Below are 12905 nucleotides of genomic sequence, written 5' to 3' on the forward strand. Positions count from 1 at the left end.
ATATTTATCGAATCTTCTAGAATCGTGTGTCATCGGCGTCTATAACCTCACTCATTCTTCAAACAGCGGCAGCGACAGCAGCACGAGTTCTTTTGTTTTCACGTAGAGATAAATTAAAGAATATAAAAAAATGTTTGGTGGACAGCAACCAATACTCGTGTTGAGTAAGTATTGAATTTTAATCAATTTAAAGTCGCCAGGGCCTACAATCTTTGTCCGTAGGTCAAAACACAAAACGCGAATCTGGCCGCAAAGTGCAGTTGGAGAATATTCAAGCCGGAAAGGTAAGTGTGTTCGTGTGTGACTCACATGGCTGGGTTTGTAGAGAGCTCCTCGCCTGCGTTGGTGGCCATCTGCTGACATTATTGCTGTTTTCTAGGCTATTGCCGATGTGATTCGCACTTGCCTAGGACCACAGGCAATGCTGAAAATGCTGATGGATCCCATGGGCGGCATTGTAATGACAAACGACGGAAATGCCATACTCCGTGAGATCACCGTTCAGCATCCGGCGGCAAAGAGCATGATTGAAATAGCCCGCACACAGGACGAAGAGGTAGGCGATGGTACCACCTCCGTTATTGTGCTGGCTGGTGAGATGCTTGCCGCCGCCGAGCCTTTCCTTCAGCAGCAAATCCATCCTACAGTGATCATTCGCGCCTACCGTGAGGCCCTCGAAGACATCGTGGGTCACTTGCTGTCCGGCCTAAGTGTGGAGTTGGACGTCAAGGACAAGGCAAAGATGGCTCAAGTGGTCAAGGCCTGTGTTGGTACGAAATTCATTGGCAAGTGGTCGGATTTGGCTGTCAAAATTGCACTGGATGCAGTGGAGACAGTTACGCTTAATGAAAACGGCCGTTTGGAGGTGGACATCAAGCGGTAAGGGCTTGATTTTCGTTTATGGATTCCATTTTTAGAGTATTTTCATCCCGACAGTTATGCCAAGGTGGAGAAGATTCCGGGTGGTGCCATCGAAGAGTCGTGTGTTCTGAAGGGCGTTATGATCAACAAGGATGTGACGCATCCTAAAATGCGTCGCTATATTGAGAATCCTCGCATCGTTCTGCTCGACTGCTCTCTCGAATACAAAAAAGGAGAGAGTCAGACCAATGTAGAAATCATTGGAGAGCAGGACTTCACTCGCATGTTGCAGATCGAGGAAGAGTTTGTCCAGCGCATCTGTGCTGACATCATCGCCGTCAAGCCGGATCTTGTTTTCACTGAGAAGGGTGTTTCGGATCTGGCGCAACACTATCTCCTGAAGGCAGGCATCACTGCCATCCGTCGCCTGCGCAAGACGGACAACTTGCGCATTGCCCGGGCCTGTGGAGCCACCATTGTCAACCGTACTGAAGAGCTGACCGAGAAGGATGTTGGAACTGGAGCCGGTCTCTTTGAGATCAAGAAAATTGGCGATGAGTACTTTACCTTTGTCACGGAGTGCAAGGACCCGAAGGCATGCACCATACTGTTGCGCGGTGCCAGCAAGGATATTCTCAATGAAACTGAGCGCAATCTCCAAGATGCCTTGAATGTTGCTCGCAATCTGGTGTTGGAGCCGCGTCTTGTGGCTGGCGGTGGGGCTGTGGAGATGGCTGCCTCACAGCTTCTTTCGCGCAAGCAAGTTAAGGGGCCCTATACCGCGGTGGCTCATGCCCTGGAGATCATACCTCGAACCCTGGCCCAAAACTGTGGTGCCAACACTATTCGCGCTCTCACCGCCCTGCGTGCCAAGCATGCTTCCCACACCGGCGACGGTGTGTGCGCCTGGGGCATTGATGGCGAGTCCGGCGAGATTGTTGATATGAACGTGAAGAACATTTGGGAGCCGTTGGCCGTCAAACTGCAGACCTATAAAACCGCCGTGGAAACAGCCATCTTGTTGCTGCGCATTGATGACATTGTTTCCGGCTCAAAGAAGCGTGGTGGCAACGAGCCCACCAATCCGGCCGCCATGGCCCAAGGCCAGGAATAGTCTTTGAACAAACACAATGTGTATTAATAATGCTTAATAAATTGTAATATCTAATTTAACACACAAAACACACATACACCAATCACACCCAAATGTCTAACATTTATCTTGGGCTAAGAGACCCAGGCAGATTGCCCCTTGTCTCCCACACAAAATTTTGCGCTGCATTTTCTCTCATTAACAATCCGTATACAAATAAAACTGTCAAAATCAAGCACTGTTTATTTTTAATGATTTACTTACTTCAACTACTGACTAGAAGCCAGCATTTAAGCTAGTGAGTTACTGTCCATGACGATTTAAAGTACATACTTTGGGACATATGTTCAGATTATATACAGTCTATTATCTGCGGCCAGCATAAAAGATGAACGAGGAGTGGCGGAGGTCATAGGAAAACTCAATACAACTAGTGTATACCTTGGCATACCATACCTAAACTTTACCTATGGGGATTTTGATAGTTCGGTACGAGCTTCGTACAGGCGCTCATCCATCAACTTTAGTACCTTTTTTAAATATAGTCTCTGTTAAGTTCGTTTTAGTTGTTATTCATGGAATTATATTTATGTACCTCTAATCCAATGGATGTAAACTGTGGCTGCAGATACCGTGCAAAAAGCTCTAGACAGTTGGGTTCCGCTTGATTGAGGTCCAATTTGATATGCTGGCGCAGCCATGGCAAAAGGGGCGGCTTATGAGAGTGTACAATACTGGGAATGCTGAGGATCATCTCTGTTTTTGTTATATCCGTTCCATAATTCTCGTGGCCATCGGCATGACAGGCCAAATATAGCATTTCATACGGCTGCTTCTGGGTGGGGTCTGATTGAAGAGGGCCAATAAGCTTGTGGTCCGTGCTTAGTTTGTACCAGCGCAGTTTGTGGAGTAGGCGTAGATTCCAGCTAGGCAAAATTTGTGTTTCCAAAGCCGTCTGGTGCTGGATTGAGTTCGTGCACCAAATGGCCACAAGGGTACGTGTATTGGTCAGCTTGGAAAGCGGCAGAAGAGCCAGTTGGTCGTTGTCTAGCATGGAATAACCGAGCTCCTGCTTGAAACGCTTCAGCCGGCGAATGTATTTGTTGCGCCACGGAGGATCGACTACAATCAGATCGTAGCTGGGCAAGAGTTGGGGCAATAGTGCCGGCAGATGGTCTACATTGTGGTTGTAGAAGCGAGCCCTGTCCGGTATGAGGTAGATGGTGTTGGCCTCGTCTCCGCTTGGAAAGCGTTGGACCTGCCCGCTCTGGTTGGCTCCGTGCAACTGGGGAAGGATGTATGGAGCCTCCCAACACCGTGATAGAGGCGTTATTGACTCAGAGTCAACGCGCGTGGGCAAGAGATCCAGGTACCCGTCGATGGTCTGTGAATCCGATGCGCCTGGTATGTTGTCCGGTATTCGCTTGCGCTTCTTAGATTTCTTCTGTTCGCTAATCGGCTGGTTAGCTCTTTTGGCTTGAAACTGAAACAGTTCCGCCTTGAGCTGATATGTACTTTTCGCACCATCTCCAGTACTGTAGGCTTCATTAATAAGTCTTCTGTGATCCAAATAGACCGCGAATCGGTCATTCTCAGTTTTTGTATGCAGCGTCAACATTTTCCCATTGATAACATTGATAAGTTTGGAGCAATGTGACCGCGGATTTATCGATAAAATATACCGTCCGACCCTCAGAAATATACCGACACATACCGCCTCATTTTCAAAATATACCGTAAATATACTGACGAATTGAAGTTCTATTTTACATATTCCACGTTTTTGATATTCCGACGAATATTACTAGCTATATAGAACATTCAGCCATGCCATCATAATTTTATACGATTGATGAATCAATTTTTTATTTAACTGGTGTATTCTTAATACTTGCTTTTATTGCATTTTGCGTAAAAAGAGATTTTAGCGAAATAAGTCAAACCAAAACAAGTAGCGAAAAGAAATTGCTCAATTTTGATATTCCATTGAATAATGCTGACTAACTAAATCTCTCAGCAATGCCCACATAGTTTTATCCCATTGATGAATAAATTTTCTACAAGATTGGATAGTTTTTAATCCTTGCTTTTATTGTATTTATTGTAAAAAAAGGTTTAAACGAAAAAGTTCAACAAAAAAAGAGTCGCTATATTGTAAGTGTACGCCGTAGTATAGGCCTTTGTATACCCTATTTTGTTAATTTTATATGAAAGTATAAATATTGATATGCGGATATAACGTAACTAGACCTTTTCTCAAATTGAAATTTTTTAGACAATAAGCTTTAAAATATCGTTGAAATATTGAAAATAATATTAAATAATATTGAATAATATTAAAATATATTGAAAATAAATTGTTTTTGCCTGGGATGACAAACATATTCACAATTCCAGAAGAGAACCAAATGTGAGAGCTTCCACCCGAAGCTGAGATCTCCCAGAAGACAGGGGAAGCAAGTTCTGTTGCGGTGTATCAAGTATATAAAATAGGCAAGAAAAACCCCAATTTTAATAAAAAAGCGTCAACATATACATAATACCAAAAGGTAGATGCCAGAGAGAGAGTGAGCAGCCGCATCTGAGTACGAAGATTAAAAGTAGAGCGGCGGTCCTTGTCGCTGATTCGCATAAAATCGTAACTCTAAAATTCAATTACAACATAATTCCACTCAGCAAAATACATACGCATACATTTTTCAGTTGGACTGCACTGAAATATTAATATGCCGAAGGAAACAGCGCAAGCCATGAACCGTAGCTAAGCGACAATACCGCAGCAACGCTGTTTACAATTGAAATCAATAGATGTAAAATTATCAAGGAATCAAGGGAATCAAGGAAATCGTTTGAATAATCGTACTTACATCATGGCGGACCAAAGCGAACTGGACCAGTTGGCCACAGCAGAGTTGCTGAGGCTCCAGAGACAACATCGATCGCTTCAACTTGATCTTCGAGGCCTGCTAGAAGAAAAAGCCAAGCGACTGAAGAAGCAAAATAACATGATAAACGTTCTGCAGGTCGAGCATCAGAAGTTGAAGGAAGAGATCAAGACTTTGGAGGGTGGAACGCACGCACGGAAAAACACAAATGTGAGTGGGAGTCGGATTAATAGGGATACCCTAAGTTGTACTCTAATTGCAGAAGGAACGGCATCTGGGAGCACTGCAGAGACAGCAGACGGATCTGCAGAGGGTGCTTCAAAACGAGCGAACCAATCTGTGGGAGCTGGAGGGGCACATACGGAAAATGGAAAAGGAAATCGACGGTCTTCGTCGTAATGAGGTGCCCGACAGCTGCTACAAGCACACAATTTGCACGGTTCAAAAAAGCGTTGTCAAGCTGGAGAACCGTCTGGATGTGGTCAACAAAAAGTGCAGCGATGTCCTCACAGAGAACAGCAAAATGCGAGATACCATAAACCACATGCTGCAAGATCGGTGAGACGTTTTTGACAACTGGGAAGGCCCCACAAACGCTTTAAATGTGCCGATTGCTTCAGGGCTAACTTCAATGATATGTGGCAAGCGATGGTCACTCAGTTCAATGAGGGTAAGAAATTCATAATGGACTTGATTGACCAATCAACGCTGGCCTTCGATCAGCGCGAGGAGCTTTGCAACAAGTTGTCCGTTCTGAAGGACCGCAATGAGAATGACAAGGTGATGCACATCCAGGAGATGCGTGAGATGCAGAGGCGTCTGGAGCACGATGCCAAGCTTCAGAAGTTTTTCGACATCAAGGGGCAAAAGCGGCTTAATCCAGAGCTAGAGCAGCGAGAGTTGGATAAGAAGCAGAATCAAAAGGAAAACTATGAGCGACAACTTTTCGAATACAAGGAGATAATTGAGAAGATCAAGCAGTTGTATGGCGAAGAAGATCCGGACCGCTTGGTGGCTCAGTTTAAGCGCCAGGAGGATGAGAACTTCGCTCTTTTTAATTACGTTAATGAGCTAAGTCACGAGGTGGAGGTGTTAAACGATTCCACTCAAGAATTAACTGATGAAATAGGTGGGTTACACGTGATGTGGTCAAATCTACACTCATATTAACGACAATTACCATAGAACGACAAAAATCGGAGCAGACCGAGAAAGAGTTGAAGCTAAAGACCGAGGCGTTGGATTATTTAAATGCAGAGCGGGGTCGCATTGAACAACTGGCCAAGGAGACCAGCGAAAAGAAGCAAACTCTGAGCATCAGACTTGAGCAACTACTTAAGGGGATCGAGGATATATTCAGGTAAGATTTTTGATATTGGCAAGGAGGATAGTCAAGTTCTGTAACTAAATAAAAACAATTCCCAGACAATTGGCCTGCGACGACGCTCCCATCCTCAACGTCCTTAGCACCAAGACCTTTCTAACTGTCCACAATGTAAAGCTGTTCATTGGCGTAATAGAGCGTAGAGTCAATCTCATTATCAGCACGATTAATATAGAGGACAATTCAAACAAGATACTGGCCAAGAAAGATCGTGTGCCCAAGTTCAACATCCGAGAATCGGCTAAAACAAAGAACTAGATAAGTCTCATCTCATCTCTAATCAATACATTTAAACACTATTTAAATTATTAATTAGTATTTGTTCGGTCAAACTTTTTCTTGTTGTTACCGTCTTAATTAATCGATTTATTTATACTAAAATATGAAATACTAAAATATGCCTTTGAATTAAGAAAGAATTATGTACTTGCATGAGTCTCGAACTATGGACAATCTTACGCTGTTTTACTCTCTCAACATCATTATCATAAACTCACCACAATAAAGTATCGCTTATTCTTGGAGCTCATGCATTAAGAACCCTAATAAATAGTTATTGCCTAATGATTAAACGCACCCATAGAATTTTCTTTTGCACGGCTAACTCTTGCATCGGTTCTAATTCGTTTTATTTGAATCTTAAACAAAATAATCGTAGATATGTATATATATAAATATCCAGCCTTGGATATACTCTAGTCTAGGTCACAGCTGAGAACTCTGCGCTCAGGATCTGGTATTTATGCTATTTTCGATTGCAGTGGTTATTATTTTATTAAAGTGCTGTATGTTGGTCAGTATAGTCAGACTGTGGGCGCACTGATCTGCATTGGGTGCGTTGCTGATGATACCGTACAGGAAATGGCGGGAAGTGTCTCGGGAGAAAGCGTAGGACTGGCGGACGGCGGTGAATCCACCGCCACTATCGCCCCGACACGCCAGCGACTTGCCCTGTGTGAAGATGCAAAATTTGTCCGATTGAATGTCTGGGAAATTTTGCAGGCACACGGAGTTCATCTTGGACACTGCCGGCACAAACTGCAGCTCGCGCTTATCCTCGATGCTCCAGCCAGCGAATTTGCCCTGTACATCGTTATTAATGGTCTCCTTCTCGGCAAACTCTGAGAAATGGACGCAGATCGGCCGAATGACGTGGCTGAACTCGAAGGGCTCGACCAGAACTAGCAAGGCTAGATCGTTGAAGTAGTTGTTCGTCCTGCCCTTGTAGCCACTGTAATAAACATTATGGTAATAAACCATCTGCGAGAGCTTGTCTGAACTGTACGTACGGCGCTATAATGATGTCCCGCACGTCCTGCCAGCGCTCATCGCTGGTAGTATTCTTGTAGTTCCGATAAAATTTCGCTGCTATTACGCGGAACGTGTCATAGCTGTAGGCCCGCCGTACCGTTTCATCGTACACGCAGTGGGCAGCAGTGATCACCAGGTCCGGCGTCAGCAGCGAACCGCCACACATGAAGCTATAGCTCTTCTCAGTGTGCCAAACGTAGAGGCCCACATGCCACGGGACCACAGTGTTGTTGATGGTGTACCCGTTGGCCGAGAAGCTCTTGGTTGGCGTGGCTATCTGGCCACACTCCTGGTCGCAGCGTTGCCGTTGGCGATTCCAGTACCCCCCTTTCATGCACTTCATATCCGGGAGAGTGGTGCGGCGAGTCTGGAAGCCGGTGGCACATACAAACTTGACCTCAGTGCCTGGCGGATGATAGCGCTGACTGCAGTCGACGTTCTGTCCAGCGGATGTGCATATGGCCTTGGTGGAATACCCATCGAACTCGCCCTTGGAATCACAGTATTCTGCAGGGAAAAGCGGAGAAGGCTTTAAGAGTTGATATCGGCAGGGTGGGGATCTAGGGATCTACTCACTCACGCACTTCGGCACTGTCTCAGAACTCCACTGTCTGTTAGCGCAGTGACTTATTTCGAGGCCCTCTAATATGTAGCCGGGTTGGCAGGAGAAGCGGACCGTGCCACTGGTGATCGGCGGAAGGAGAACACGATCGTAGTGATCCTTTAGAATTGGGCGTTCATCTTCCAGCGGCAAGGAACAGCCTAGTTGCTCCAGCGGTATGACGACGGGGGTAGGTGAAGTCACCTTCTTGGTAGTGTTGCACAGGAGTGGGGCTTCGTCCGAGCCATCGAAGCAATCGTTCTGTCCATTACAACTCAGGGCTCCCGAAATACAGCCGCCGGTGCCACACTTGAAGGAGTAGCCCGGGCACTCCAGGTGCCCGCACAAATCCACCGACTCGTCGAAGCCGGTGCCGTCTCCGCAGTCGTCCTTGCCGTCACAGAGAGACCTGCTTTTGTCTAGGCATATGCCAGATGGGCATTTGATCTCGTCGTCTCTGCAAGATTTGATAATTGAGTAAAATTACCGATTGCGGCCTCTTCTACTACTAGTCTTCTACTCACTGACAATTACCCTGTGAACGGCGGTCGAACTGTCGCAAATCGTCCTCGTTGCCACAGCGCAAAACCGTTTCATCGGAGCCATCTGCGCAATCTTTGACTCCGTTGCATCCGGCTGTTCCTATGACACAAGCGCCGTAGCTGCACTGGAAGTAGGGCTTCAAACAGTGCTGCCGCTGGGAGATACACGTCAGCGGGGTTTCGTCCGATCCGTCGGGGCAGTTCTTCACGCCGTTGCAAACGTCGAATTGCGAAATGCAACCGCCATTTTCGCACGCAAACTGGGAAGTCGAACATTGAGCGTTTACTGTAATTAAAAATTGTTAAAAAATTGTACCAACGATAGTATTCGGCTCTTGTCAGAACCTTGCTTTGCTTAATATGTTGCCCTTCAGATCTCAGAAATCCAAATGTACTCCATTAATTTTTTTTTGGATTTCGCTAGTCGAGTTCTAGTTAGTTAGTTTTATGCTGTCCCTGCATCAAGTGTTTGATTAAATGTTTTGCATATTTATTTTTATACCCGATACTCAAAATGAGTAGAAAATGGATGTGTGTAACGTCCAGAAGGAATCGTTTCCGACCCCATAAAGTATATATGTATATTCTTGATCAGCATCAATAGCCGGTCGATTGAGCCCTGTCTGTTTGTCCGTCCCTATCAGTGCGGCGTCCGCAGCAACTCACAACGTTCCCCCTCGTTTAGTTTATTTCCGACACCACTCAATCCGAACACAGTTTCAGCATACTGTTTTATCTCTCTTAGAATAATACAAGCAGGGAGAGAGAGAGAGATTTTGTATGGAAATAATACGAGAGATCTCAAGATGAACCGCCTCAAATCTTGTTTTAGCATCGTGCATCAACATGCTGGAAGACGTGCTCAGAGAGTAAATAAAGCTGTGAGCGTGAATTGTGTACTATACGTAGCATACATTGTGAATATTCTGTACATAGTATATGTTTATTTTCGTATGGTTCCTATTATCATTTCGAACTTTACTCACTTGCTCTGGACCTTAACGTCACTACCGCCCATAAGTACAATAAATTCGATAAATATAATTTAAGCTTCATTCTTTCCGTTTTGAAGCTGATTTCTATGGAGTGTCAATGAAGCACACGGACATATGTACATAAGTACATAACAATCGCTACTCCCTACAAGTGTGTCTTTATGTTTGGCTTAAATGCGTGTTGATATTAAATCCATCGGACAGCACTCGCTACCGAACATTGAACGAATCCGACCGAGCTCACAAATCGAACTGACTCAATATACGTTTTAGCTGAATCTTATAATATGATGAATACTCTTAAAATAATCTTGAAGCTTAAAGAGCGTCAGATCGGACTTGATTTTAGTGTGAAGAGCAGCTAGATTGAATTTGATACAACAGTTGCGGCTTTAGTTCCAGTCTCTTAAGAAATGAGTAAGTTTGCATATAACCTCAAAGATACATGGCGATATAACAGACAACTGGTAAGGAATATTACCAGCTATATAGAACATTTAGCCATGCCCAAATAATTCTATACAATTGATGAATCAATTTTCTACTTGATTGGCTTAATTTAAATACTCGTTTTTATTGGATTTTCCATAAACAAAGGTTTTCTTGTAGCACGAAAGAAATCTTTGGGAGAAACATCCAAGGAAGTAGTTAGTAGAAGGTGGGAAGGTGGAGTAGGATATTGTTAGTTTAGGAATTTGGGCAGATATCGTGTCTTTCCACTCACCTGGTTGATGGGACACTGAAACTCTCCTGGCTGCTTGCAGCAGTCGGCCTCATGGACATTGTCACAGTTGTCACAGGTGGTACCATCGCAGATCAGAGCCTTGTCGCTGCCCTCGGCTGACTGTCAGCTTAACTGATCCGTCGGGCAGTCCTTTCGTCACAGCGCCAGGAGGCGGATATACAGTCGTTGCTCATTTCACTACTCCCGCCACTTAAAATTATCTTCCATTAGCATCAGATGCTTGGGGCACGAGCAGTCGTCGTGAGTACTGCGTGACTGCATCCGGTGTCCACACGACCCAGATGTCCGTGAAATGCGACAGACGCTGCAGCTCTACGGAACGACGCTCTCCGTTAACAGTGATCCTCTGCAGTCCGGTCTTGTCGTCCAGCAGTAGTACACAAATCCCCCCTAGGCAGTAATGTTGTTCACCTGCAGGATATGCATGGAAGCAAAGGTTTTTCTGTAGAGAGAGAACAGGAGATTTCATATGTGTCCAGAGGTGTCCAATATGGTAGCTTACTTGTTCTTCCCATTGATGTCTATAACTTTGATACGCATGGTATAACTGTTGGTCCAGGGTCAGCACAGTGACTCCTCCTTCCAGCTCCATACGCTCATTGCCATCGACTCGGGCCCGAATGATGGCCTGATGGCTGCCGACATCTGTCGAGAAGAGCAGACGCCTCGCCTTCGTGGCATGCACGGCAATGTTTCGAGGCTTCTGCGAGTTCGCCCAAGAAGCTAAAAGAGGAAACGTTTTAGAACACAGCTGAATAGGCGAGAGAGCTTCACCTGGGCAGCGGCACATTCGGGCAGTCCGTCGTAGCTGGGGGATGCAGGTCACGTCCTTGGCCAGGCTGCGGCTCTGGCCCGTCTTGATCAATGTCCCCGGTGCTCCAGTCGCTCCAGTACACGTAGTCCTAGCAGCCAACCAGTTCGTCTCGTCTCCTGGTCGAATATAAACTCCCGGCCATGGTTGCTGGTTGGATCCGTCCATTGTGGCGCGGCGTATGGAGTCTGCTCATGTACATGTACCCCCGCGACGCGGCTCGAGGACCAGGGAACGCGGCTACTACAAACCTTTCCACAAGAGGACGCGCCGACAGCTGCCATCCAGGCGGGCGACCTCGATGAGACGGACCAGTGGATGTGGCTGGTCAGTCCAGTAGATGCACCGCTCCGCCACCGACACGTTTAGGGCGTACGCATCGCCCACATCCTGAAGGGTATCCCCTCGCTGTACTGGCGCGAGAACAGCAGGAAGGCGGCAGGCACATGTACAGGCAGAGGTGGAGCAGGCCCCATTCCACACGGCACAGACGCACCAGACGCCAGAATCCTGAAACGCCGGTGTCCGAACCAGCTGTTCCACCCCCATCCTCTAAAGAATTCGTCTTCAGGGGGCTGAGGCAGGGCGGAGTAGTGGGCAGTGTGACCGCGGATTTATCAATAAAATATACCGTCCGACCCTCAGAAATATACCGAAGCATACCGCCTCATTTTCAAAATATACCGTAAATATGGAGAGACTCATAACACTGATGTATTGCACTAGATCTGGCAACTCTAATTATTAGAGAAACGGTTTTGTTCGAAGCGGAAATTCTATTTTCAATTTTGTTGCCTAGTGTAATTGGTTGCTCCTCACTCCAAAACGTGGAAGATACATATGTATGTACGTATTGAAGATGCGAAGAATTTGGCGAAAAGGGACCCTCCGTTTAGATGGTATGTTCAGAGAAAGTGAATAATAGAACGCACATTGATACATATGTACATATACATATATGTATTTAAAGAGATAATTTTCAGATAAATGATCAACAAAGTCTTTCCAGTGCATTTGATTAACACATTTCGGGCACAGCGATTTCCAGCTTCAGCTTCAGCTGGAAGTCCAAAATCCAAAATTGAATCAAAAATGGTTTAAATCGTTTTGTTTAATTTATTTGTTTCATTTCCACATTCTCACTGGTTGCTGTTTGTTTTGTGTTTGTTCTTTTATACGTATATTTTATATTGATAATTTACAACTTACGGAGCTAGCATAGAATGGCTTTAAATTAGAGTTACATACGAGTAGGTTAAGTATAAACGGAGTGTTGGCGGGGCCCGAGTGATCGGAGATCTGGACCCCCCTTATGCGGGGGGATGGGGAAGTAGAGTTCAAGTAGAAAATGTAACGGCAAAGAAGTTGTAGATAGGTCTGACGGAAATACATATTGAGGAGAAGAAGTATCTCAAATATCTCTTCGGCCTCCGTCTGTCTGCGGGTCGGAGATTAAAGTAAAAGCCACTAGAAATTACGCACTTTAGTACGTGGTATTATTACATTTTTAAGTAGTTGGTAGGGGGGTAGTACTAGATATTGTACTGTACTGTTACTATTTACGTATATCTGTTACTAAGTTAATCCACATTTAAATCTGTAAGTATTGTATTTTAGCGTCTATTCTGGGGTTTACGGTGGCGGGGAATGGAATACCCTCTCGATCCACGCTGCTCT

General features: G+C 45.4%; 5 protein-coding genes across 6 annotated transcripts; 2 read left to right on the forward strand and 3 right to left on the reverse strand.

Annotated features, from left to right (window-relative positions):
* The first annotated feature begins 20 nt into the window (after positions 1-20).
* Positions 21-2189, forward strand: LOC6588355 (T-complex protein 1 subunit gamma). Its single transcript, XM_026992887.1, has 4 exons — positions 21-164; positions 223-284; positions 380-879; positions 937-2189. Exons 1-4 carry the CDS (start codon positions 131-133, stop codon positions 1973-1975), a joined length of 1635 nt encoding a protein of 544 aa, XP_026848688.1. The 5' UTR covers positions 21-130; the 3' UTR covers positions 1976-2189.
* A 44-nt stretch (positions 2190-2233) lies between these two features.
* Positions 2234-3572, reverse strand: LOC6588435 (methyltransferase-like protein 4). Its single transcript, XM_002014122.2, has 2 exons — positions 2550-3572; positions 2234-2484 (listed from the first exon to the last, which is right to left on the reverse strand). Exons 1-2 carry the CDS (start codon positions 3570-3572, stop codon positions 2422-2424), a joined length of 1086 nt encoding a protein of 361 aa, XP_002014158.1. The 3' UTR covers positions 2234-2421.
* An 819-nt stretch (positions 3573-4391) lies between these two features.
* On the forward strand, positions 4392-6747 carry LOC6588231 (coiled-coil domain-containing protein 63). 2 transcript variants are annotated; one of them, XM_002014123.2, is made up of 6 exons: positions 4392-4592; positions 4658-5049; positions 5102-5397; positions 5460-5968; positions 6025-6199; positions 6265-6747. In XM_002014123.2, exons 2-6 carry the CDS (start codon positions 4825-4827, stop codon positions 6479-6481), a joined length of 1422 nt encoding a protein of 473 aa, XP_002014159.1. In that variant the 5' UTR covers positions 4392-4592; positions 4658-4824; the 3' UTR covers positions 6482-6747. The 2 variants fall into 2 exon arrangements, with proteins under 2 accessions (XP_002014159.1, XP_026844913.1); XM_026989112.1 differs by having other exon boundaries at positions 4392-4503.
* A 77-nt stretch (positions 6748-6824) lies between these two features.
* Positions 6825-9907, reverse strand: LOC6588483 (modular serine protease). Its single transcript, XM_002014124.2, has 5 exons — positions 9664-9907; positions 8660-8963; positions 8111-8592; positions 7513-8041; positions 6825-7454 (listed from the first exon to the last, which is right to left on the reverse strand). Exons 1-5 carry the CDS (start codon positions 9731-9733, stop codon positions 6950-6952), a joined length of 1890 nt encoding a protein of 629 aa, XP_002014160.1. The 5' UTR covers positions 9734-9907; the 3' UTR covers positions 6825-6949.
* A 319-nt stretch (positions 9908-10226) lies between these two features.
* LOC6588375 lies at positions 10227-11800 on the reverse strand. Its single transcript, XM_026989123.1, has 4 exons — positions 11192-11800; positions 10920-11140; positions 10397-10859; positions 10227-10293 (listed from the first exon to the last, which is right to left on the reverse strand). Exons 1-3 carry the CDS (start codon positions 11394-11396, stop codon positions 10614-10616), a joined length of 672 nt encoding a protein of 223 aa, XP_026844924.1. The 5' UTR covers positions 11397-11800; the 3' UTR covers positions 10227-10293; positions 10397-10613.
* Between the last annotated feature and the right edge of the window lie 1105 nt (positions 11801-12905).

The sequence above is a fragment of the Drosophila persimilis genome, unplaced genomic scaffold (assembly GCF_003286085.1).
Source record: "Drosophila persimilis strain 14011-0111.01,24,50 unplaced genomic scaffold, DperRS2 tig00000000-arrow-pilon, whole genome shotgun sequence".
Taxonomy (NCBI): domain Eukaryota; kingdom Metazoa; phylum Arthropoda; class Insecta; order Diptera; family Drosophilidae; genus Drosophila; species Drosophila persimilis.

What these genes read in the sequence shown, in the direction of transcription:
- LOC6588355 (XM_026992887.1), top strand. Translation starts at nt 131, where the DNA reads ATGTTTGGTGGACAGCAACCAATACTCGTGTTGA. An exon ending in GCAACCAATACTCGTGTTGA is followed by an intron (nt 165 to 222) that starts GTAAGTATTGAA and finishes CTTTGTCCGTAG; the next exon opens with GTCAAAACACAAAACGCGAA. An exon ending in AGAATATTCAAGCCGGAAAG is followed by an intron (nt 285 to 379) that starts GTAAGTGTGTTC and finishes GCTGTTTTCTAG; the next exon opens with GCTATTGCCGATGTGATTCG.
- LOC6588435 (XM_002014122.2), bottom strand. Translation starts at nt 3,572, where the DNA reads ATGTTGACGCTGCATACAAAAACTGAGAATGACCGATTCGCGGTCTAT. An exon ending in TTACATCCATTGGATTAGAG is followed by an intron (nt 2,485 to 2,549) that starts GTACATAAATAT and finishes TATTTAAAAAAG; the next exon opens with GTACTAAAGTTGATGGATGA.
- LOC6588231 (XM_002014123.2), top strand. Translation starts at nt 4,825, where the DNA reads ATGGCGGACCAAAGCGAACTGGACCAGTTGGCCACAGCAGAGTTGCTG. An exon ending in AGAATTAACTGATGAAATAG is followed by an intron (nt 5,969 to 6,024) that starts GTGGGTTACACG and finishes CAATTACCATAG; the next exon opens with AACGACAAAAATCGGAGCAG. An exon ending in GGGATCGAGGATATATTCAG is followed by an intron (nt 6,200 to 6,264) that starts GTAAGATTTTTG and finishes AACAATTCCCAG; the next exon opens with ACAATTGGCCTGCGACGACG.
- LOC6588375 (XM_026989123.1), bottom strand. Translation starts at nt 11,396, where the DNA reads ATGGACGGATCCAACCAGCAACCATGGCCGGGAGTTTATATTCGACCA. An exon ending in CCGAATGTGCCGCTGCCCAG is followed by an intron (nt 11,141 to 11,191) that starts GTGAAGCTCTCT and finishes TTCCTCTTTTAG; the next exon opens with CTTCTTGGGCGAACTCGCAG. An exon ending in GACATCAATGGGAAGAACAA is followed by an intron (nt 10,860 to 10,919) that starts GTAAGCTACCAT and finishes CTCTCTCTACAG; the next exon opens with AAAAACCTTTGCTTCCATGC.
- LOC6588483 (XM_002014124.2), bottom strand. Translation starts at nt 9,733, where the DNA reads ATGAAGCTTAAATTATATTTATCGAATTTATTGTACTTATGGGCGGTA. An exon ending in GACGTTAAGGTCCAGAGCAA is followed by an intron (nt 8,964 to 9,663) that starts GTGAGTAAAGTT and finishes TTTTAATTACAG; the next exon opens with TAAACGCTCAATGTTCGACT. An exon ending in CGGGACATCATTATAGCGCC is followed by an intron (nt 7,455 to 7,512) that starts GTACGTACAGTT and finishes TGTTTATTACAG; the next exon opens with TGGCTACAAGGGCAGGACGA.